The following is a 24,922-nucleotide window of genomic DNA, read 5'->3' on the forward strand; positions in this document are numbered from 1 at the left end:
GCAGAGAGCCATGGCTGCACCTGTTTTCTGTACTCTCTGGGGGTAGTGGAGGGATTTAATGTGCTGGGCATCAAGTGGGTGACTGAGCGCTGAACTCAGGAGCCAGCTGTAGAGCCCTGTACAGCGCCCTTGCCTCCAGATAAATTAAGATTTCATTTTCAAGATGGAGAGTCTGACATTCATAGCCAGGAATTTACACAGCACTCTACAGGCTTGTGCCAATCCACTGTCACCCCATACAAGTACTTTGGGAAGACATCCTCTGAGTAGGACACAGAGAAAATGACTTAGGAAAACAAAACCTTCATTTAAATCCTGTTAAAATGTGATAAAGTGTCTTACAGTAGGAACTTACAAAAATTTTAATATCTTTTCAGTGAAATCAGCATCTTCACCAGAAGAAAGAAAACTGGAATTTCAAGGAAATTGGGTGGCTAAAACTATTTAAGATGTACAGACCAAGAATAAGCTGTCAGTTAAGTTAGTAAAAAAGAAGTGGAGAAGCTGTAGCAGGTGCTGCTTTATGAGCTGTGCTCAGCTATATTTTAGAAGAACAAAAAACTGAGCCTTACTTAGTTGATAGGCCAGTATGGATTAGGTCAGTGGTAGGCAAACTCATTAGTCAACAGAGCCAAATATCAACGGTACAATGACTGAAATTTCTTTTGAGAGTCGATTTTTTAAACCTTAAACTATATAAGCAGGCATATTGTTATTAACTTAATTAGGGTACTCCTTCAATCACACTGTATGTGTGTGCCCGCACCTGGTATTTTTTGGAAGAGTCACACTCAAGGGGCCAAAGAGCTGCATGTGGCTCAAGAGCCTCAGTTTGCCAACCACTGGTCTAGCAGGTAACTAAATACTTACATTCAAAGTTTTAAAGATAAATTAAATCAAAATGAACATATTGCATCATCTTGGGCAAATTCTAAGGCAGGCAACCTTATAAAAGATTAGACTTCCTGATATTCTGAGCAGGTTGGGACTTGGAATCACAGAAATGTGAACATTAAAGAAATATGGTGTCATTTTGCCATGATAGGCTATGTCAGAGGCCAAATGTGAACCTGCCTACTAGCTCAGGGGAGGCCTGTATGGCTGCCTTGCAAACTCAGAGCCCTAAAGTAACCACAAAGGGTGCCCTAGATTAGAATCTTCCTGAGACAAAGGCATTCTTTACCTTAAACAAGCCTGTCTTTTTCTATGATAACATTTCTTTGCAATGTCAGGGTAACTAGCTTTTCCAGACCCCTCAGGCCATAACCAATGCACCAGGGTTGAAACAACAAATCCTCTCATTGTTTCATCATGTAATTGTTGACTGATTAACTATCCTGTACCCACCTATGTAAAATGTGGTTATCATTTTACTTTTCATCTAATCTGAAAAGTTCCCCCTACCCGCCACTTTTCTTTCTCTTACCTTCTATCACCAAAGGACTTCATGTAACCCACTAGTGTCACCTCTTTTTATTGTAATGTATAAAATAAGGTGCAAAACTGCTATTCTCTGGAGCATTATTTCAATCCCTTGAGATTTTGCTTAATAACAGGCACTTCCTCCTATTACCTGAAATGACCAGTCTGCAATCCTCTGTTCCCAGTAATCCATATATAATAGTACCCAGAAAACAGGAATCTCAGTACTCCTTGTCCTGGATATATTTTTATTATTATATTCAGATCTTAGTTTTCAATTTTTAGAAAACTGAAAAAATGGGAAATAAGCTTAGAAGATAGTCATCATAACATAGAAGGCTCTGTGAACCATGAGACACTGAATAAAATAAAAAAAACCTAGGTATCTAACTAGATATTTCTGGGGGCAGGGGTGATACAATTGACATAATGACTATGAGAGAGGAAAAAAAAAAAAGGAAATAATTAAACCTTAAAAATGTGTCAACCATTAGGCCCAGAAATGCTACATCTAAAACTATACTCTTAGCTCTGCAAATAACTAGTTATATGGATAGTAATCACAGTACCTATAATTACAATATATATAAGGTTTTAAATATATAATTTTTTTTAAAACCTTAACTGTCCTAATATATAAAAAGCCAGGGGCCATGACGACCAAAACAACCAGACAGATGACCTAATGGCAGGCTGCGTGGGGCAACCAGGCAAGCAGGGGGGTTAGTGAGGGACAACCAAATGTCTGAACAGCAGGTTATGTGGGGTGAGCAGGCTGGCATGGGGGGCAGTTGGGGGCAACCAGGCTGGCTGGGAGGGCAGTTGGGGGTGACCATTACTTTTAAAATAATTTACTATATTAGCATTCACATTATATAACTTCAACTTTGATTTCAATTAATTTAAATCATATTTACTGTATGTCTCTTGAACACTTTGTTTCTTTTAATATTGTATGAGAATTAACAAACTGGCATTTTATTCTGATTTAAACATACTACATATTATAAAGTTTCCATATTTTTAAAATGCCACAATTGGCTGTTTTATCTTAGATAATTTACTATTCTGTCCTTATTACTAAAATATGAATGTCATTTTTTGTAGTTACTACCTAACCCTTGACACTGCTAAATAATACTGTAAAATTACTGATTAGAAATATACGTGTGGGTATGGATATAAATGTATTAAATTACTAGGAAAAGTTAAATAATAAATGCTGTCACAAATAAATAATTTTTGGTGCTCTCATTTGCCTTGTTCCTGTCTTTCCCAAATAACTTAATATGATATATCTATTCACTTGAAAATAAAAACATGTAAAAAATACACATTATAGCACATTTCAGCAGGGGGGTTGCCCATTTAGGATTTAGGTAATCAGTTACCAAAGTATTATGTCATTGCAATTCAATACATTCAATTGAATTGGATGGGATATCTGCCAACTAGCATACTCTTGAATAAGAAAATGAAAATAAAATTGTTCATAAAATAAACACCATCTTATAATCCTTGATTTTATTTTCAATATTTTTTATTGGTTTAAGAGCGAGAAACGTTGATTGATTGCCTCCCATGCACAGCCTGATCCCAAATCAAACCCACAACCTGGGCATGTGCCCTGACTAGGAGCTGAACCAGTGACCCTTCTGTGGCCCGGACAAAGCTCAACCAACAGAGCCACATGGGCCAGTGCATAATTTTTTTTATAGTTGATTAAATCATCAATGTCATGTTTGAAATTTAAATCACAAAATAAATGAAAATGCATTTGCCTATATAAAGAAATTCAGAATTATATTCCTAATTTGATCACATATTCCTAATTTGTGCCCTAATTTTCATACCTGGAAATCCACTAAGTAAGGAACAAATCATCATATAATGTTCCTAAATAAGGAACATACCTCTGAGATTTGTTAACACATACAGTTCTCATTCTATTCAGAATTTAAGGGAAAATGGTCATCTTATTGGTATAAAAGTCTTTTTTTTTTTTTTTTTAAGAAGAAAGAGTAGTATATATGGAGATGTGATTTTTGTCATTCTACCAAAGTATTCCCCAATTTTGATTAGATTTATCACAATCCCTATGAAAAATCAGGATGGCATGGTATAATGAGTGCCTAGATTTAATTTGCATTGAAATGATTTGAAGGTTTATTAGTTATTAAAAATGACAATTACAAAAATATGTTTCAAAGGAACAGTGGGGATGAATTTTCAAATAATACAATATGGTTAAATTATTTTGCAAATTTATTGAAAGTACTAGAGGCTGGGTACAGGAAAATTCTGTGGGGTGGGTCCTTCAGCCCGGCCTGTGCCCTCTTGCAGTCTATGAGCCCTTAGGGAATATCGTACTGCCAGCTTACAGTCAGACATCCCCTGCCTGAGACTGGCTTATGGCTGGGTGGTGCTCCCTCTGTGGGAACACACTGACACCAGGGGGAAACTCTGGCATTGAGTGGTCTGCCCCCTGGTGGTCAGTGTGCATCATAGTGACCAGTTGTTCTGAGGTGTGTTCAATTTGCATATTAGCATTTTATTATATAGGACTAGAGGCCTGGTACATGAAATTTGTGCATGGCTCGGGGGAGGGGGGGAGTTGAGTGTTCCCTGCACCCTCTCCAATCTGGGAATTTTGAGGGATATACAACTGCCCTTTCAGGCCCAATCCCAGTGGGCCTGAATGGGCAGTTGGACAAACCTCTCACAATCCAGCATTGCTGGCTCCCAACCACTAGATTGCCTTCTTGCTTGATTGCCCCTAATCACTTCTGCCTACCAGCCTGATTACCCCCTAACCACTCCCCTGCCAGCCTGATCGACATCTAACTGCTTCCCTGCTGGCCCGATTGCCCCTAACCGTCCTCTCCTGCAGGCCTGATTGCCCCTAATTGCCTTCTCTTGCAGGCCAGGTCCCCCCAACTGCCCTCCCCTGCTGGCCTGATTGCCCATAACTGCCTTCCCCTGCCAGCCATCTTGTGGTGGCCATCTTATGTCCACATTTGGGTAACCATCTTTGACCACATGGGGAAGGCCATCTTGTGTGTTGGAGTTATAGTCAATTTGCATATTACATCTTTATTTATAAGGATATGTTTGGCTACTTTTTATAACAATTCAGGTTTTATGTATTCTACTATCCATATAGAAATATTCTGATATACAATATATTCCAACTTAAGGAGTCTTTAATATGTTTGCCGCCATCAAAAGCAATACTGGTGATTATGAAGTCAAATCCAACCTTTAAAAAACTAAAACTTTTCTTCTGAGTTGAAATCTTAGCAGTCCTTACCATTCTAAAGTATTATTTGTATCTTAGTATTGAACTAAAGAGTCCTCTTGTGAAGGTTTCTGAGACACCTACCTGTCCTTCTAAAGGACATGACTTCTTTTAGGCAAAGCTCTAATCTCTATTCTAAGATAACAGAATCATTTTCCTCCCACACATAATCTAATTAAGTCAATTCAGTGCAGAGTAACCCTATCAATGGCTTTCTGAGTACTGTCCATCTTTGATATATCTATATCAAGAGTTATATAAAACAATTATACTTATAATTTAAAAAACTAAACCATTAGTATTTTATGAAAAGAGCACATGACTTATAGTTGCTTCTCTTTTCCCATAATGCACAAGATTTCCTTAAATAGTTAGAGTTTAAATTGGAATACTGTTAATTAAAATTAAATTGATATAGACATTTATTTTAACTTTGTAATACTTAATTTCCTCCCACAGTATGTAAGACTATGCTGATACTGATTATGAAAGAGAAAATAAGAGAGATTTAAATATATTGAGGTTCAGTTACAATTTTTTTTTAATTTACTTATAGATAGCCCCAGAAAATACTATATGATCAGATATCATCTATCCATGTCAAATTTGAGTTGGAGAAAATTGCCAAAGAGTTAAAAGGGCTCAAGTCTGATTAACTTCAGTTTAAATGAATAATGTTCACCAGATCATGACATGATATCAACTTATGTGTTACAGTCCAACCTGAGATAATGTGTTACAGTCCAACCTGAGATAATACCTACAGTATATGGGCAGACTTCTGACATGACCTCCTGGTTCTCTTGATTCATTTTCAAGCTCTAATTAAAATGCTGTTATAATTATATTAACTCAAAAATTGATAATAAATCTAAAGCATAGAGTTTTCCACTCTAAACATTTCACTATTTTTTCTGTTTAAATGAAAGGAGAGCCATGGGGCAATTGTATATAATAAAAGCCCTATATGCAAATTGTCCTTTTCACTGGGAGTTCGACCAGGGGTTGGGCCCAGCCAGTCAACAGCCCATGGGCCCTCTCCTTGGCTGGCCCCACTTCAGCTGGCAGCAGCAGGCAGCTGGGAGAGGGAGGCCCCAACCAGCAGCCACCAGCTGCTAGGTACCCTGCCCATGCATAAATTTCATGCACTGGGCCTCTACTATAAAATAATTATGTCTCTACTAAAAAAAAGTTATGCATTTCCAAATTTGTTCATTTTTTTTAGTGCCATAAACATGAACAATATAATTTTTTTCTTAGACATGATTCCAGAAAAGTTAACCTTTAGCAGTTTACAAAGGAAACATAATAACTATTTAATTCTTGTAAATATGGTAAAGCTAAGATGACTTAATTATCCTATTTATGTTAATGAGACCATTCTCTGATCACTAATTATAATCTGGTTAAAAAATAGTACTATGATGCACTTTAGAATTGTAGTATTTATCCATTCTGTTTGGTGATTATCATTAAGAAGAGCAACATATTGGAACATATTGCAATTTAAGGTGACAAAAATTGCTGGAATAGTATTGCATGTAGTCCTTCAGAGATTTCTCCTAGTACTTTTAATGTAAATTTTGATGGGCTATTAGTTTTCATTAATGGTGGTTTGAATACTAAGTGAAGACAACCATGTGCTACACTTTGTGCTGGGCAAATTGCCTGCATATATTTCATTTATTACTGTTACTTTAATGAATAGTGTTAATGGCAATTGCAAGACTGATGGCTTAGAAAATTTAAGTGGATATATTTGAAGTTCATTGAACTAAGTGGCATTGGTCAATGTACACTAAAATGTAACATCCTTTTTTGAACAATATAATTTGAAAGCAGAATTACTTAAATATATAGCATAATTATAGTGCTTTTAAAATAAACTGATTCATACATATCAAATTATATGTAAATGTAGTACATGTATAACGGTATAAAATCACTGGATCTTCTACTGAAAAGCGGTTGTAAACATAATTTTTAAGAAAATAGGGTATCATTTGAATCTTTTTAAATGATATATTTGCTGAACTTTATTTATATTTTGTTAAGTGAACATGCTCATATAATTCAGGTATAAATACAACTAAATAAATTATACAACTACCTAATATAATTTCACTGATGATAATTTATCTAAAACTGATGATATTTATCTAATTTCTTTTAGAGACTCTTCATTTAAAAAAAAATTGTTCTCAAGCATTATATTTCATGGTTCATGAATGCTTCCCATTGAGTAATGTTTTATGAATATATTATCTGGTCTCTAGAGATCATTCTCTCAAAAACAGACAATCTTTAAAAAACTAAGTTATTTTTTTTTCTAAGTAGGTAATTTTAACTTGTGTAATACAATTCCATATACATATAAATCATTCAATTTTTAATTTTAGAAAATTTGAAGTTAAGGCAAGAAAACTAGAAGTTATTCAAAGTTAATTTTGTTCTGACTATAATTAGTATTTTCTTCATATGGTTGATTTTATGGTTTAATATTTTTACAAACATTAACCATATAGCTTGAAATAATCATATTTATCATAATTTCTTTTTTTTATTAGAATGCATAATCATGAATACTAGTAACAATGTATATAATACAGTTGAAACAAAGCTGAATATGTGGGGCAGAACTGATTTCATCATCATTAGTGATTTCATACACATGAAGGCTAAAAGCTTCCCGTTAGAGAAATTACTGCAGATTACTACTTTTAGCTCATATGCATAAATTCACTATGTATTTTGTTTTAGTAGATACATTAATGGCTATGTATATACTCCCCTTTCAAAAGCAAATGCGTTTAAAAATATGGTCAAATAGTAAATTTGCAATTTCATTTCCTCTTCCTTATAAATTCTGTCTTCCTTATATGTTTTCCCCCCAGATACCTGAACAACTCAGTCCCTCACTTCAAAATTTTGCTTATCATTTCTCCTGAAAATAGCCAAGGCCTGCTCCTTCTCAACCCACCTCTGCACTCTCTATTCCTTTGCCCTGGTTGAATTTTCTCCCTTAGTATTTTGCACAACCTGACAAACTTTATTTCCCTTATTTGCTTACACATTGTTCCTGGGTGCCCCTCCCCCACGCCAGGGAATCTCAGCACCTAATGACAGTGAATTGTTATGTCCTGCTGGATTCTAGCACAGAAATAGTGCCTGGCTCATTATTGGGACAGATAAGAATATTATGTGGCCCTGGCTGGTGTCGCTCAGTTGGTTAGAGCCTTGTCCCCTTACACCAAAAAGGTGGTGGGTTCAACTCCCAGTCAGGACACATGCCAGGATTGTGATTGTGAGTTTGATCCCCAGAAGCAACTGATCAATCCCTCTCTCTCTCTCTTTCTCCCCCACTTTCTCCCTCTCTCCTTCCTTCCCTTTCTCTATTAAAAATATTATATTTAATATTTGATACTTTATATAAGTATAGAATAAGTGTAAACATAAGACTAATCCTGGCCATTTTTCATTCAATTGTATTTCAAAAAAAAAAGAAAGAAAAAAGAACACGAACATAAAAGATATGTGTCTTCCTTCCATTCTCTGCCACTAAATCTTTTCTTCAAGGCAGTTCCTACCATCACCTTTTATAAATGCCATGTTCACTTTTACTTTTTTATGGATTTCTATTTTAGCCAAAATTTGGGATGATAGATCTACAGACATGATATCAGGCTTCATACTGTTAGTTGATTGGCCTCTGAGGGTCAACAGGAATGATTTTGGTACAGAGCAGTTTTCTTAAGCTTACCACTATTAAATTAACATTTTGGGCCAAAGAGTTCCTTCTTATTATGGAGATGATGCTGTGTCTTATAGGGTATTTACCAGTCTCCCTGCTTTGTCCACTAGAATGAGTAGTAACCCTTTCTACCCAGCACTGTGACTCTAAAACAAAGTGGGCCTAAGCCGGCAGTCAGACATCCCTCAAGGACTCCCAGACTGTGAAAAGGTGCAGGCTGAACTGAGGGAAACCAACCCCTAACCAAGTGCATGAATTTCATGCCCCAAGTCTCTAGTATATAATAAAAATTAAAGCAGCTTGTGCTAGGCTATTTGAACATACCTATTTTCAATTAAAATATATTTTGGATTATTGTTTGCTCAAATCAATATATAGATTTTCCCCATTTTAATAGCTACACAAAATTTTATTTTACATATCTATATATAAAAGGCTAACCGACCATTCGACTGGCCAGTAGGTATGACGTGCACTGACCACCAGGGGCACATGCAGGAGCTGCCAAGCTGCCATGACTTGGCAGCAGTGGTTCTTGGGTGATGCACCCCAGGACCAGAGAGGAGGGAGTTCTCGCACCCCAGGACACCTCGGGGGATGTCAGAGAGCCGGTTTTGGTCCAATCCCTCAGACCAGGCCGAGGGACACCACCTGCCAGAGGGACCCCACTCACTTCACAGATGCACAGATGTGGAAGGCAGGAAAGGGACCACAGGAGATTGGCTCCAGGGAGTCTGGCCTGTCTAGCCCTGACCTGCCCCACCGGCCACCTTCTAATTAATTTCCTTTCAAAGAACCATGATTTAGGAAGCTTGCTACACTATTTATAAACTGTTTAACCTGAGCAATTAATTCAGGCTGGCTGGACCTCAGCTGGAACCTCTGAAATAAGTAATGTTAATGGTTCCTCTCTCAGGGGATTGAAATGAGAAATGCATGAGTTAAGATTTGTAAATTAAACACTAGAATGCTTTATTTATTTAGACTATCAATTATCATTATTATTATTAAAGAGAATAATGCTGTTAGGCCCAGCTGTGAGAGACTAACTTTAGCTTAAAACATTCAAAACACCAGTTTTTCTTTTAGTTTTGGAACTCTTTCACTTCCTTATGTTTATGGGTACAATTTTCTTCTCCTTCCATTAATCTGTTTAGCTCCTTTGAGAACAAACAAAATCCAATACATCCTTTTTTTTCTTGAACATCTAAGTACATCTGTACATATAACATGTGCCAGAAACAGTTGCCTATATTGTACACATTTGTCCTGTTATTCATTTTCTTTCCATTTTAATTCAAGTTATTATATGTTAAAGCATCTTCTTTTCAGATTTATTTCAACACGTACAGTCATCCCTCAATATTCATGGCATGGTTTGATTCCAAGATGCCCCCAAGGATATCAATATCAATATCAATGCAGATGCTCAAGTCCCTTATATAAAACTAGAGGCCTGGTGCATGACATTCATGCACTGGTGGGGGGAAGGGGAAGGGGTGGCCCTCAGCTCAGCCTGTGCCCTCTCACAGTCCGGGACCCCTCAGGGATATCTGCCTGCTGCAGAGACTAGAGAGACTCCCAAGCCACTGTGCTGCCAGCTGTGAGCCTGGCTTCTGGCTGAGCAGCCCTTCCCCTGTGGGAGCGCACTGACCACCAGGGGGCAGCTCCTGCATTAAGCATCTCCCCTCTGGTGTGTTGGGAGCCATCAGAGTTGATATAAGCAACTCCATCTTAGAAAATACAACTCCATCTTGGGAGTTAAGTTTCCAACTCCTCTTACAACTCACAGTCACCAGAGATCACGTGGTGCCCTGCGGTTTGGCCAGAAGCTAAAGATAACCTATCGCTTAAGGACACATCCTGCTCCAGAAGATCCCCTCCCTGATCCTCCCTCCCACAGTTTGCCCCGCCTTGGAATGTCCCCGCGGCAACCTCCCCCTACAGCCTGTATATATATATATATATATATATATATATATATATATATATATATATATATATATATATATATTGCAGCTTCAACAATGAAATTAGAGGCTTGATCAGAACCCTGTCTTGCCTCCATTTCTTCGCGTCTCCTGTCCTCTATCATTCCCTTTTAGGTGCCTCCTCGCCCCCATGTTGATCTCCCGCTGGTCGAGACACTGGTGGTCAGTGCACATCATAGAAATTGTCATTCTGCCATTCATTCGATTTGCATATTAGAGTTTGATTATATAGGATGCTGTAGATTTGCATATAAATTATATTTGCTGCATGTAGGCTCCAACAGGGTATATATACACATCACTTCATTCATGTGGATTTAGCGGTGTGCTCAACTCTTAGCAAGCTCAATACGATCAACCTTTGTTTTTTGGAACTTCCTGGGATTCTTTTTTTTTTTTCTTGGACCTATGATTAACTGAATCTGTGGGTGTGAAACCCAAAGATATGGAGAACCGACTATCTTTAAATCCTACAATATATGTAGGGTTGTAACCATTCCATATAAACATGTTCCTGATCTTACTGAAAATATAATTTGATTGCTGTGGCAGATGGTTTTCTGTGCAGAAGGCCATTGTTTTATTTATTCATACATTCTACTCCTACTTAATGAAATGTATTCTGTGTAAGCACCTCGCTGTGTGTCATGAATGATGCCTATATGAATAAAATGTGGTCCCAAATTATGAAGAAATGAGACATGTTCACAATCAGAAAAGGAAAACAAAACAAAACAAAACACAACATTCTACCACTTTAGGAAAATACATTTTTCCCCCATAGGAGAAAAAGAAATCTCAAATCAAACTGAGGTAAAGTTGAAGTAGGCCTTGAAGGGTGGTATTTCCCCTATTAGGTTTTAGGGTAGCTAATAAATATGAAAAGTAGTCAAGACAGAAAAAGAGAGAGACAGATGGAAATAAGCAGGCATGGCTCACTCTCCCTCCTAGGAGCTGCCAGAGCCTGTCCCTTTTCCTTTTCCCTCCCTGGGACCCCTTCTCCCCCTAAAAAAGAAAGAAAGAAACAGGCGTGATCAGAGAGAGGGGAACACTTTGCCTGGATTTACACCTGACTGACTGACGTGGGGGTAGAGGAGGATTAAATGAAAATAGTTATGACAGGAAAGGCTCTTCAGGGCAGTGAAAACAGCACTTAACTTTAATCAACATCTTTGAACTTGAATCTCAGAGGACCGGATTTTAATAAATCTCATTGACCCTAAGGTGACATACAACTTTTGTTGAATGAATAGGAAGACAGAATGAGCATTTCACAGTAAGTCGTGGGTGCTATTTCAGCTCTAAAATACGAGAGCTGAGTAAGGGGTGCTACAGCAGGTCAGACCATGGCAGGGTCTGATCGTTTGGAGACCGGAGACACAGAGAGTGCACCGACATAAGGGGTTGCTGTATTAACCCATAAGAAAAGTCCAGTACTACCTCAGGAGACTGAAAGGAAACAAAACTACAGATCCAAGGGGAGAGCTCTCAGATTAGGAAGGGAAACTGGCAATCGAAGGAACAGAAACTCACGTTTCAGCCCCTTTTCACATTCAGAGGGAGAGAGACATTTAGTAAGTTTTGATTTTAAAAAGCAAACAAAAGCCCTGCACTTGGCAACAAATAAAGAGGACTTACATTTCATGGAACAGAGAGAATGACTCCATACGGTAGACTATTGAAGTCAAGAATTCTGAAGCTATCAGACCTGCTCCATTGGCATAAGAAGACTAGGGTATGCCGAAACCGGTTTGGCTCAGTGGATAGAGCGTCGGCCTGCAGACTGAAGGGTCCCGGGTTTGATTCTGGTCAAGGGCATGTACCTTGGTTGTGGGCACATCCCCAGTAGGAGGTGTGCAGGAGGCAGCTGATCAATGATTCTCTCTCATTGGTGTTTCTAACTCTCTATCCCTCTCTCTTCCTCTCTGTAAAAAAATCAATAAAATATATATTTTTTTTTAAAAAAAGGAAGACTAGGGTAGAGGATCCTGTCAGACTAGATTTCAGAGGGACTCTGGGAGTGCTCAGTCTAAGAATCTTAGCTAGACAAAAGGCACCAGACTCACACCCTCACCCCATCATTAATAATGCTCCATACTTGTCAAGACAACTGGCCATAATAATTTATCTTAGGAAGTAGGACAAGGGCTTTTGATGATTTCTGCATGCCAATTTTATGGGCTGTGTATTGTACACATATTTTTCAAATTTCTATTATTTTTAATATGTATATATTTGAATGTTCATAACAAGTATATAAATTGAGTGCTAGAGATGGTTTATTTTCAATAAATCCTAATTTTAGTCACTATACCACACAATATTTTGCTGAAATGAATACAGATACAGATTTTTAAAAAGCATATAACTGAGAAAGTAGCTGAGAGAGCCTAAGTGTTACTGTAGGTAAAGAATATTTTTTTTTTGCCTTTAGATTAGAGTTCCTTTGAATCAGCAGAGAGCCCAGGCGATTTTAAGAGCTTTCTTGTAAAAACTCCAGTGGAAACATTAGAAACATTTTATCCCCAACAATATTAACATTATATCCTTTTTTTTTTTTTAATCCTCACTTGAGGATATTTTTTCATTGATTTTTAGAAAGAGTGGGAGGGGGAGAGGCAGAGAGAGAGAAACATCTATCTGAGAGACACACATCGATTGGTTGCCTCCTGCATAAGCCCAGACCAGGACCTGGGGCCAGGCCACCAGCAAGAGCCCTGCAACTGAGGTAGGTGCCCTTGCCCGGAATTGAACCCAGTTCAATTTAACTACCCTTTAGTTCACAGGCTGATGCTCTATCCCTGAACTGAACTGTCTAGGGTTCCATTGATTTTTTTAGACAGAGTGGAAGGGATGGGGACAGACAGAGAGTGGGAGAAACATGGATGCGAGAGAGACACATTGATTGGTTGCCTCCCACACACACCCCAACCGGACTTGGAATCAAATGTGCAACAGAGGTACTTGCCCTTGACCAGAATTGAACCCAGGATGCTTCAGTCCTTGGGCCAATGCTCCAACAAATGAGCAAAGCAGGTAAGGCAATACTGCATCCACTCTTGAGTAAATGAATATGACCTTCACATGCATATTCAGATGTTTCTGGAAGCATTTTAATCTGACAGCTCTGGCTTTCCTAGGGCAAACTACCCATGTGCTAGACTCTCCATAGCAACCATAATGGTTATTTCAAATTTGTGAAGTGAGCCTATGAAAAGTATGAGCAAATGTCCTTACGGGTTACTTTCATTAAAGTTTTTCAAGGGCTCCCTAAAGAGCAAATTATTGTTTTGTTAACACCGATTTAAAACGAATATGGGCATAACCAAATCAAGGGAAGTTAACTCATTATAGGTTTGGGTTTATATCTGATAGGAGACTAAAAATGCACATAGAATATGCCTTTTTTATTCCTTGATAGACTCCAACAGTAGACAAAATTCAATATCCTTCTAATATTTATACATTAAGCTTATTCTGGCAAATTGCTACTTAAAACAAATCAATAGTGTAATATATTAAACTGCAATTAATAAGAAATAAATTTAGCAGAGAGCTTAACTGTTTATAGAAAATGCATAATTAAATAATATTTTTGGCCTTACCTGTGACTCAAAGTTTCTTTTATTTTAAAAAGAATTTCACCAATATTTGCAAGTGATTCAAAGATTAGATGGATGTTGAAGATAGCTACTTAGACATTTATAAAAAGTATCAATCCATTCTAAAGATAAGAAATTTAAATAACTCTATGTTGTAAACATCCACCAAACTCCTAACTAAATGTCAAAATTGAATAACTTTGCCAAATTTCTAAAACAGATTATATGAATTCCGATTAGCATAACTTCACAAGTGAACTTTATTTTTATTGACAATTTTTGTCTCTCCTGTGTTGCTTCAACTTAGACAATGATTCATTTTAAACTATTTCCTGCACCCTTGAGTCAAAACATTAGTGATAAAATCATAGAAGGTTTTTAGGACTTTGTAACTTATTTGGTCAAGGTTCATATTTTTGTAGAATAGAAAACTGAGACCTTGTAACTGTACCAGAACCATAGCTGGTTAATGAATAGTAGGAACCTGAAGTATACTTATTTAATTGATAAAAGTGATAAATTTAGTAATTTTTAAAGCTTACATTTAATTCTAAAAGTTTGTTTTAATCATACAATGAAGACTATATGTAAATGATTCAGATATCATGGTAAAAGTAATTTCTCAAGATCATTTGGCCCCATACAAGTATAACAATTAAAGTAGATGTATAATTGAATTTCAATGAAAGTAACTGTTTATGCAATGAATTAGCAGGGAACAATAAATAAACATCTCATAAGATGTGCATGTAGTATAGAGCTTTAAATTTAAGCTTGCCACCTTTATAGTGCTGTGGACTCAAACCCTTTTGCTCTAGCAAAACTTGACAAATTATTACATGACTCATTTTAATGTACTATGTCAAGATCACTTATGATAAATAAGATACCAACCATTAAATTCACCAATGAGAGGTATTTTCTATTATTATTCAAGCAAGTTTGCTTGTTTGCTTGAATAATCCTCATACTCACTTCTATTTTAAATCAATGATCCATTTGCCCCAATAAAAAATACAAGTAAGTCATCATCCTACAATTTCCTGAATTGCATCTTAATTTTCTCCAAATACCAATTTCTGCCAGTACATTTGTTTTATTTGTATATTTTCACTCAGCTCCATGAATTGATTTTTCTAACTTTCTCTTCAATGTGAATACAATATATACAGTCTGCTCTCAAACTGAATATGCTGAATATAATACATAAATAACCCACAAGTCCTAAATTTAATCAATAGTTTTAATCTCCTCCTCCTCCTCCTCCTCACAAAGGCACCTAAAATTGAATGGCAACTTGATTAATTTGCATTTAACTCACTGTCTCCTGCAGATATTAAAGATCAAGAAAACACCAGTGTTATATGAAAAAGATGAATAAAAGCAAACAAATAAACTATGCTTGAAAACTAGGTAATCAATAATTAAGTATATCTTACAGCATAAGCCATTTGAAAATCACATAAGAAAAATGTTTTAGAATATCATTATTTCATGAACCTGAAGTATATTTATTTAAAACATTCCTTTAAAAAAGGAGTTGCTAAATACTGAGGAAAAAAAATTAAGAAAAGTAAGTAGTAGACAAAAATTTACAGCTACAAGCTATTGTATTTAAAAGCCAAAACTATTGTATTTGCTAACTCTCACAGTTGGAAAAAGACAATTGACATGGTCTTTTTTTTTTTTTTTTAATGAGGAATAAATTTTCAAAGTTACAACCTAGTCAGCTTATATCTAATAACTGGAAATATGTCATAGTTTAGGCTACTATAACAAAAAATGGCAAAAAAAAAAAAATATATTCGGCCTACACCATGGAAAGGGTTTCTCAGTTCTGGCACCTGGAAGTCAAAGAGCATGCTGCCATCACTTCTGTGCTCTATCTTCACATGGAAGAGAGAGAGAGGCTAACATTCTGGCCTCTTCTTGGAAGGACACTAGTCCATGTGGGCTGTACAGTCACAATCTAATAGCCTTCCAAATGCCCCCACCTCCACATGCCTTCAGGGCTTCCACGTACAATTCAGGAGGACACAGACATCAGCCCACAGCAAAAGGCGTCAAGAGTACTCGTCAACTGCCATTGGACAAGATGTGCAAGTCAATCCTGACAAAGTAAACTCTGTTCCTTGACACAATGGAGAAAAGGTAAAGCACAGAAGGTACTGCATGTGAAGCATGCACCTTCTGCACTCCCACCTGTGCCTGCTGGCTGGGTGTGGGAAGCATTCAAGGAAGTAGCAGTGGCACCTGATAGCATTTCAGTCCTGGAGAGAGCTGCCCCCCTAGTCACCCCCTACAGTTAGACTATTCAGGTCCTCTCCATGTGTCCCTGGCACTTCTAGTGCTGCTGTCTCTTTGCTAGAGTCTAGGGTTGGTATTCATGAGAGAGTGAGTCTATGCTCATGCCTTTTAAGAGGACCGCTTTAATAGCAGCCTTAAGTGTCACCTGGATGAAATCCTTGCTAATTTTCACAGCCAGATGTTCTGGGTACTCCTAATCTCTGCTCTCTTGCTCTGTACTAGGGAACCTAGTGTGGAGATGGGACCCCTTGCTCCTCAGGGATATCTGTAGCTGAGATATCCCTCTCAATTCCTAACCATGACACCTGGGTATGGGATCTGCCCATTTTGTGTCTCTTCCCTTCCTACCAGCCTCAATATAGTTTCTTCTTTATATCCTTAGTTATCTGAGTTTTATTCAGCTAGTTTTTAGGTGGTTCTCAAGGGTAGTTGTTCTATATTTTAGTTGTAATTTTAATATGGTCATTGGAGGATATGAGCCCAGTGTTTACCTACTCTACCATCTTGATCAGGAAGAATTAACATATTTAAATATCCATACTACCCAAAGCAATCTATAGAGTCAGCACAATAGGAAATATACCAAAGACATTTTTTTCACAGAACTAGAACAGATGATCCTAAACTTTATATGGAACCACAAAAGACCCTGAATAGCCCAAGCAATCTTGAGAAAGAATAAAGTTGAAGGTATCATGCTACTTGATAAGCAAATTATACTATAAGACTATAGTAATCAAAACAGCATTCTACTGGCATGAAAACAGACATATAGATCAACAGAACAGAATAGAGAGCCCAGCAATAAATCCATGCCTATATGGTCAATTAATGACAAAGGAGGTAAGAATATACAATGGAGTAAAGACAGTCTCTTTAATACATAGTTTTGGGAAAATTGGGCATATACATAGAAAAACATGAAACTAGATCACTTTTTTACATCCTATACAAGAATAAAGTCAAACTGGATTAAAGACTTAAATGGTAGACCCCAAACCATAAAATTCCTAGGAAAAAAACAAACAAACACATAGACAATAAACTCTCTGGCAATGCTCTTAGTAATATTTTGGTAATTCTCAAATATATAAACTTTTAATTACTATATTTGTTATGGTGTAATTATTTTAGGAAACCAAGAGCTGTACCCATGTAAGACAATTAACCTAATTGATAAATGGTGGGTGTGTTCTGACTGCTCCAGCTGCTTGGCTGTTCTCCATCCTTTTCCCTTTTATTAGACCTCCCTATTCCTTGAGGCACAATAATATTAAAGTTAGGCCAATTTATAACCCTATGATGGCCTCAAAGTGTTCAAGAGAAGGGAAGAGTCGCACATGATTAAATCAAAAGCTAGAATGACTAAGCTTGGTGGGGGAAAAAAAAAAAAAAAAAAAAAAAAAGCATGCAGAACGCCTAGACAGGTCCAAAGCTCCATGCTTTGAACCAAACAGCCAAGTTGTGAAAGCAAAGGTAACATTCTTGGAGGAAACGAAAAGTGCTTCTCTTTTAGTGAGCTGTCTTGTTGCTGAACTCACCCCCGGTGCAGATGCTGGGAAGGTTGTCGAAATGACAAACAAAGGATTATCATGGGAACTTAGTTGAGAAAGCAGTGGCAGTTGGCAAAGCAGTCTGAGAGCATTAACTCCAATCGTGAATGCTCTACCATGGGTAAAACGCTATCAAACAGCATACCATGCTACGGAGAAATCACTATAACAAAACGAGTCAATTGATGTGACAAACATCATTATAGCCCTATGTTTAGAAATTGCTACAGCCACCAGGACCTTCAGCAACCACTATCCTTACCAGTTGTCAGCTGTTGGCATTGAGGCAAGACCTTGCACCAACAAAAACATCACAACACTTGATGAACTCAGATGATGGTTAGACTTTTTAGCAATAATGTATTTTTTTAAATTTAGGTATATACATTGCTGTTCTAGACATAATACTATTACACACTTAATAAACTACAGTATAGTGCAAATGTAACTTTAGTATGCGTTGAGAAATCCCCCCAAAAATTGTGTGACTCACTATCTAGCAATATCAGCTTTATTGTGGTGGTTTGAAACCCATCCTGCAATATCTCTGAGGTATGCCTGTATAGAAAAGACTTATTTGCTGGAGAATAATTTCTATCATTGTTCAATGGACCCTGTGGCCTTGTCTCCTGAATTATCTGCATGGATCAAGCTATCCTTTATAAGTAGAGATAAGCCACATTTGCTATTGTGACAAATGCACAAGGCCCTTAGACTTTAAAACACTTTAGTAGAACATAAAAAATAATCATAAAATAAAACAATTCACAGTAATCCAAGAATCAATAATAATAAAGTCCCTGATGTGTATAATGTTACAAGTCTGTTTGCTAAATGTGAAAAAAAGAAGGGGAAAAAACAAACAAACACCCTCATAGAGATGTGCAGTTTAAATGTGGAATTAATGGAGCAGCGATTCTTCTCAGCTTTTAACTGATCATAATTAATCAACCCCCAATCAATAATAACATCCTCACTATAGAACCATTGTACTTACCCATGATGGTTAGGGCTGTAGCTTTTGTTAATTCTTCTTTCATTGACTCTATTACTTCTAAATTACCACCATCTAGGTTGCATCTATTTATGGTTCCATTTCCGGAACTGATCCAATAAAGCTTGTTTTCCACATAGTCTATCGATAGACCTGTAATTAAATTATACATCTTAAACATAAGGGTAGCCACTTAAATTGTAATACTCACCTAATACTAAATTTGAGGCAGGGAAATATGTTGCAATCTCAGATTTTTGTCTGAAAATATGAGGTCTAGCTAATGGAAAATATACAGGGGTGGGCAAAAGCAAGTTAATAATATATAATATAATAACTAATAAATAAATAATACAAAGATAAATTCTGTTTTGCATACTTACAACTGTAAATTTATTTTTGTGCATATATATATATATATATATATATATATATATATATATACATACATACATACTGTGTTAACTTTCTGTGAAACAATATACTTTAACAGGCACTTAACCATTATCTCTGTTGATTATTACAACAATCTTGTGACACTGAGTTCTACTTTACATATAAGGAGAATAATATAAAGAACAGTTAGAAACTGAGTCCCTAAATAGTAGATGATTATCCCAGAAATTTTAATAAATGTTCTATTTCCAAAATGACTGCCTGGCCTCTTATTATACTAGTTGGCTTCATAAAGCATTAAAGTGTAATATTCATTTATGACACTAATTTGACTTATATAATGTACAATCCCTCTTCTACTTCTAGTAAAATTTACCTTATGCACATATAGACTTAAATAGGAGGTTTCAACTTTTTTCAAGTAAATTCAAAGGTGGAAGAATGTCAGGAATTAATCATTTTACTGATATATTGAATTCAATGGGGATCATTTAGGGGCTGCCTAGAAAGATAAACCATTCAACAAGTAAATGAACTAAGCCAAAGTCACAATGTGTCAATCTAGGTTACCTTTATTATATTTTACTAGAGGCCCGGTGCATGAAATTCATGCATGGGAGGGGTTGTACCCTTTCCAATCTGGGACCCCTCCAGGGACATCCCTCTCACAATCTGGGACTGCAGGCTCCTAACCGCTCACCTGCCTGCCTGATTGCCCCTAACTGCCTTTTGCCTGCCAGCCTGATCCAACCTAACAGCTCCCCTGTTGCCTAATAGACACTTAACTGCTCCCTGCTGGCCTGATAGCCCACAACTACCCTCAGCTGCCATGACCCACCTCCTCCATTAGGACCTACCTCCTCCATGCCACACAGAGCCTCAGAGCCCCCAGGCCTCACCATGCAGAACAGCCACCAGGCCCTGCCTCCACTGTGCATGCAGTCATCCTGTGGTGGCCATCTTGTGGTGGCCATCTTATGAGGGCATCACACAAGGGTGTGATGCCACTAGGCTTTTATTATATAGGGTGGACCATTACATTGGCGTGGTATTTATGATTTTTAAAGTCTCAGTACATGTACATTTTGATTGCTGAGGGTTCTTAGTTCCCATCTATTTAATTACATGCATGTTAAATAGGCTTGGGATCTACTAGTACATTATAACAATAACTCTGTGGCTCCAATTTGGTCATCTGTGATCCAGAACAAGGTGGATCACAGGTATTATATTCCTGAGTTATATATGGTAAACTCTCTGAGATCTCCCTCAGAGAATGGATTGAACAAACCACAAAAAATATCCTCCTCATAAAAAATATCTAATTTTTTTATATAAAAAAAGAAGGAAGGGAGGGAGGAAAGAAAGGAGAAAAGGACAAAGGGAAAAGGGAAGTATGGTGGGAAGAAGGGAGGGAGAAAGGGAGGAAGGGAGGGAGGGCAGACAAATGAAGAGAATTACAAGTTCAAGTGCAATGAGAGAGGATTAAAATAGCACAAACTTCTCAACTATAGATAGAACCAGGTCCGACAGTGGAATTGACTTATCAGAGCAGTTTCAATCAAGTAGAAATAATTCAACAAGTCTATAAAATGTATCAGGGACTTACTGGTATGTTTTGCTAATAGAAGTCTAGATGGTTCACCAGAAAATTCACAATGCACAAAATTATACAATATATTTCAAGGGAGACATTTTCATTTTTTTGTGTTTTTTTTATTTTATTTATTTTTTATGACCATGATGAGTGATTGTTTTTTTAAAAAAAAAAAAAATATATATATATATATATATATATATATATATATATATATATATATATATATTTTTTTTTTTTTTACAGAGAGGAAGGGAGACAGATAGAAAGTTAGAAACATCGAGGAGAGAGAAACATCGACCAGCTGCCTCCTGCACACACCCTGCTGGGGATGTACCCACAACCAATGTACATGCCCTTGACTGGAATCGAACCTGGGACCCTTTAGTCTGCAGACCGATGTTCTATCCACTGAACCAAACCAGTTTCGGCGATAAGTTATTGCTTTTAATCACAATGGAAAAATAATTAAATCATGACTATCACAGTCATATTTTATGGTGTAACATTTTCAGGGCAAAACTCTACTCACCATTCAATGTTTTATGAGAGAAAGTTGGTTACTCTGCAGGTACCTAAGTGCATCTTTTCTAGTATTAAAAAGAATTTTTAGTGGTTTAAACCACTCAATTTCCAGAAGTGCTCTATTTTACTGTCTGCTTAGTTGACTATCTAAAGCACATAATTCCATCTATAATTAGCAATAAAGATACCTTACTACCAATGTATGATACATTTGTAACCCCAAACTTTCTGTTGCTGAATTTTCAACAAAAATTGAATAAACAAATACATTCATGAAGAATTCCCTTTAGGAAATTATCTATCCTTCTGTGTACTTTAAATTTTCTCTCTCAATCAAGCCAAATCATCAGAGAACAATATACATTTTTATATCGCTGTGTTTTTGTCCCTCTCTGAATCGCTTGTGGAATTGAGCTTTGGCATTATGCCCTTGGCTTAAATGAAGGATGCTATAAGAAGTAGCCATAAGAAAAAGACTGTTATAATTCCCAGGACACAACACAGTATCTGAAAACAGTACTTCACACAGTGACCTCTTTATACAAGGACCCATGGGAGAAATTTCTTTCAGGGCTCAGTGCCAGGAAGAGCTATATATGGAACATATAAAATTGTAACTGGTCATATTTCTCTCTTTGCTTTGGCCGCAAAGAAACTGAAGAGTCCGATTGTGAGCCATATACAGCAGTTGTAAGAAACCACATTTATACTACTAATTTTACTCCTGGCTTAACTAGAATAGTCTATTATTGTACTTAACCTTGGGTTTTAAAATCAGAATTATTCCTGTTTTTCTTAGGGAATGCCTTAAAGTTTCCTTAACGCCTCTTTTGAAGGAGAGAGGAGAGGGCATTTCTATTGACTGCGCCTAACTTCAAATTAGTCTGCGACGTCAGAACTTGCTCCTCCACTTAACACCCTGCCGTTTCTAGAGTCTGAGTTGCGCTAGGTAAAGCAGTGATCAGAGAGAGCAGGAAAGGCACACAGTTTGGGTCAAAGTTCCCCAGTTTACCACTCAGCACCTTTGTGTCTGAACTGTGAGTGCCTAGAGGGAAGGAGCTGTGTCACTGATCTTTCAGCCTCAGTGCCTCGCATGATGCCTAGAGCAAAGGAAAACATTATAAACATAGACTGGATAAGTGAATTATTTAAATAATCTCATTACTAAAATGATAAGTTCTCTTCAGGAGTTCTCCCTAGTGAAGTTAAATTAAAATAATTATATATATATATATATATATACTCAGATGTACACACAATATTTTCTCAGTGATACAGGCACACCAAAATTGAAACTTCTGTTCTGTGAAAGCCAATAAAAGACATGCTTCAGTCAGAAAAAAAGCATTTGTAACCTCCATATCCAACCAAATACTAGTATGAACAAAAGAATTCCCAGAACTCAGCAGTTTAAACAAAATTATAAAATAGGCAAAAAAAAAAAAAAAAAAAAAAAAGTGGACAGGCATGTCACAGAAATAAGATATACAGATGGTAAGCAAACAAGCACATGAAAAATATGTTGAGTATCATACAAAAATTAATGAATTAAAACCTTACAGGACTGGTTAAAACAAAAGTACTCATGAAATTATATGTTAGTGAGTATGCAAAGAAAAATTGGATCACTGACACATGGCTAGTAAGAATGTATAGCCACTCTGGAAAAAAGCTTTGCAGTTTCTTATAAAATCAAGAATACTGCTCCCTTAGGACCCAAAAATTGCAACCTTAGGAATTTATTAGGGAGAAATTAAAGCTTATATTTATACAAAAACCTGTACTTGAATATGCATAGTTTTATTTGTATTAGTCAATAATTAGAAACATCCCAAATCCTTCAACAGGAGAAAGATTAAGTAGTATACTATATTCTCCTATCTAATAAAAGAGTAATATACAAATTGACCATCACTCCAACACACAAGATGGCTGCCCCCATGTGGACACAAGATGGCCACCACAAGATGGCCAGCAGAGGAAAGCAGTTGGGGGAAACCAGGCCTGTAGGGTAGGGCAGCTAGGGGTGACCAGGCCTGCAAGGCAGTTAGGGGCAACCAGGTAGGCAGGGGAGTGATTATGCATCAATAAAGCTGGCAGGGAAGTGGACAGGGGGTGATCAGGCTGGCAGGCAGAAGCCATTAGGGGCAATCAGGAAGGCAGGCAGGCCAGCAGGGCCCTACCGTGATCAGGCCTAAATGGGCAGTTGGACATCCCTCAAGGGGTCCCAGACTGGAGAGGGTAAAGGCTGGACTGAGGGACACACACACACCCCATGCATGAATTTCATGCACCTGGCCTTTAGTGTACATATAATAGTATACTGCTCACTGATAGAGAAGAAAGAACTATTGATCCATTGAACAATTTCAATGACTTTCCAAGGATATAAGCTGTGTAAAAAAGCCAGTCCAAAAGGTTATGTACTCTATGGTTCTATTTATGTAACATTTTAAAATGGTAAAATTTTACAAATGGATGACTGATGGTATGTGGATGGCAGTAGGATAGGGGTAGGTGAGGTCATAAACGGGCATTATGGTTGCATTGGAATTATGCAGTATCCTGACTGTGGTAGTAAATATAGAAATCTACTAATGTGATAAAATTTATAGATGTAACTACAGAAACAAAAATTAGTACAAATAAAGCATAAAATATGAATAATATGGTTAGAATGTATTAAGTTCAATATATGGGTTGTAATTTGGCTGGTATAGCTCAGTGGTTGAGCATTGACCCATGAACCAAGAGGTCCCCGGTTCAATTCCCTGTCAGGGTACATGTCTAGTTTTCAGGCTCAATCCCTAGCAAGGGGTGCAGGAGGCAATAGGTTGATGACTCTCTCTCATCAAGGCTTCTATCTCTCTATCCCTCTCCCTTCCCCTCTCTCTGAAAATAAATAAAACATTAAAAAATAAAAAAGATTATATATATATATATATGTCTATATACTATGCACACAGGTTTTAATATTGTGCTATAATTTTACATAATGTTTCAATTGGGGAAAATAGATGGAGTGCACATGGGACCTCTCTGTATTACTTTTTAAAATCGTATATGAATTTAATTTCCTCTCAATAAAAATTTCATTTAAAAGGAAAACATGCTATTCAACAACTAGTTGAGTATGTACAGGACCAGAAAATGCCCCTCCAAATTATACCATTTTGGCTTAAAGATTATTCTGAGTCAAAGATATTTGAGAAATAGCAGATTCACTCTGTCCTTCCCCATTATTTGCCTAAAAGCAGACTTAGAATCTTTATCACTAGTCTAAACTGATCATCCTAGAGATGGCACTGAGTGGGATCTACATGACAAAGCTCACTTACAACACTTATTTTCCATTAGTTTTCCTCAGTGTTACCAATCCATGTTGTCTCCCTTGGAAGTGTAAAACACTTGATCTTCCATTATTCCAGACAGAAAACATTGGAGGACAAAGAAAAAAATATATATTTTCCCTCTTATACTACCCAA

At 36.9% G+C, this 24,922-nt stretch overlaps 1 protein-coding gene across 1 annotated transcript in view; it reads right to left on the reverse strand.

Annotated features, from left to right (window-relative positions):
- Positions 1-24,922, reverse strand: part of LRP1B (LDL receptor related protein 1B) — a 1,553,318-nt gene that overhangs the window by 448,221 nt on the left and 1,080,175 nt on the right. The window contains exon 32 of the mRNA XM_084892846.1: positions 18,922-19,071. Coding sequence (XP_084748972.1) covers positions 18,922-19,071 — 150 coding nt within the window. The remainder of the gene's footprint in view (positions 1-18,921; positions 19,072-24,922) is intronic.

The sequence above is a fragment of the Pipistrellus hanaki genome (genome assembly GCF_964339955.1).
Source record: "Pipistrellus hanaki genome assembly, chromosome: 8".
Classification (NCBI taxonomy): domain Eukaryota; kingdom Metazoa; phylum Chordata; class Mammalia; order Chiroptera; family Vespertilionidae; genus Pipistrellus; species Pipistrellus hanaki.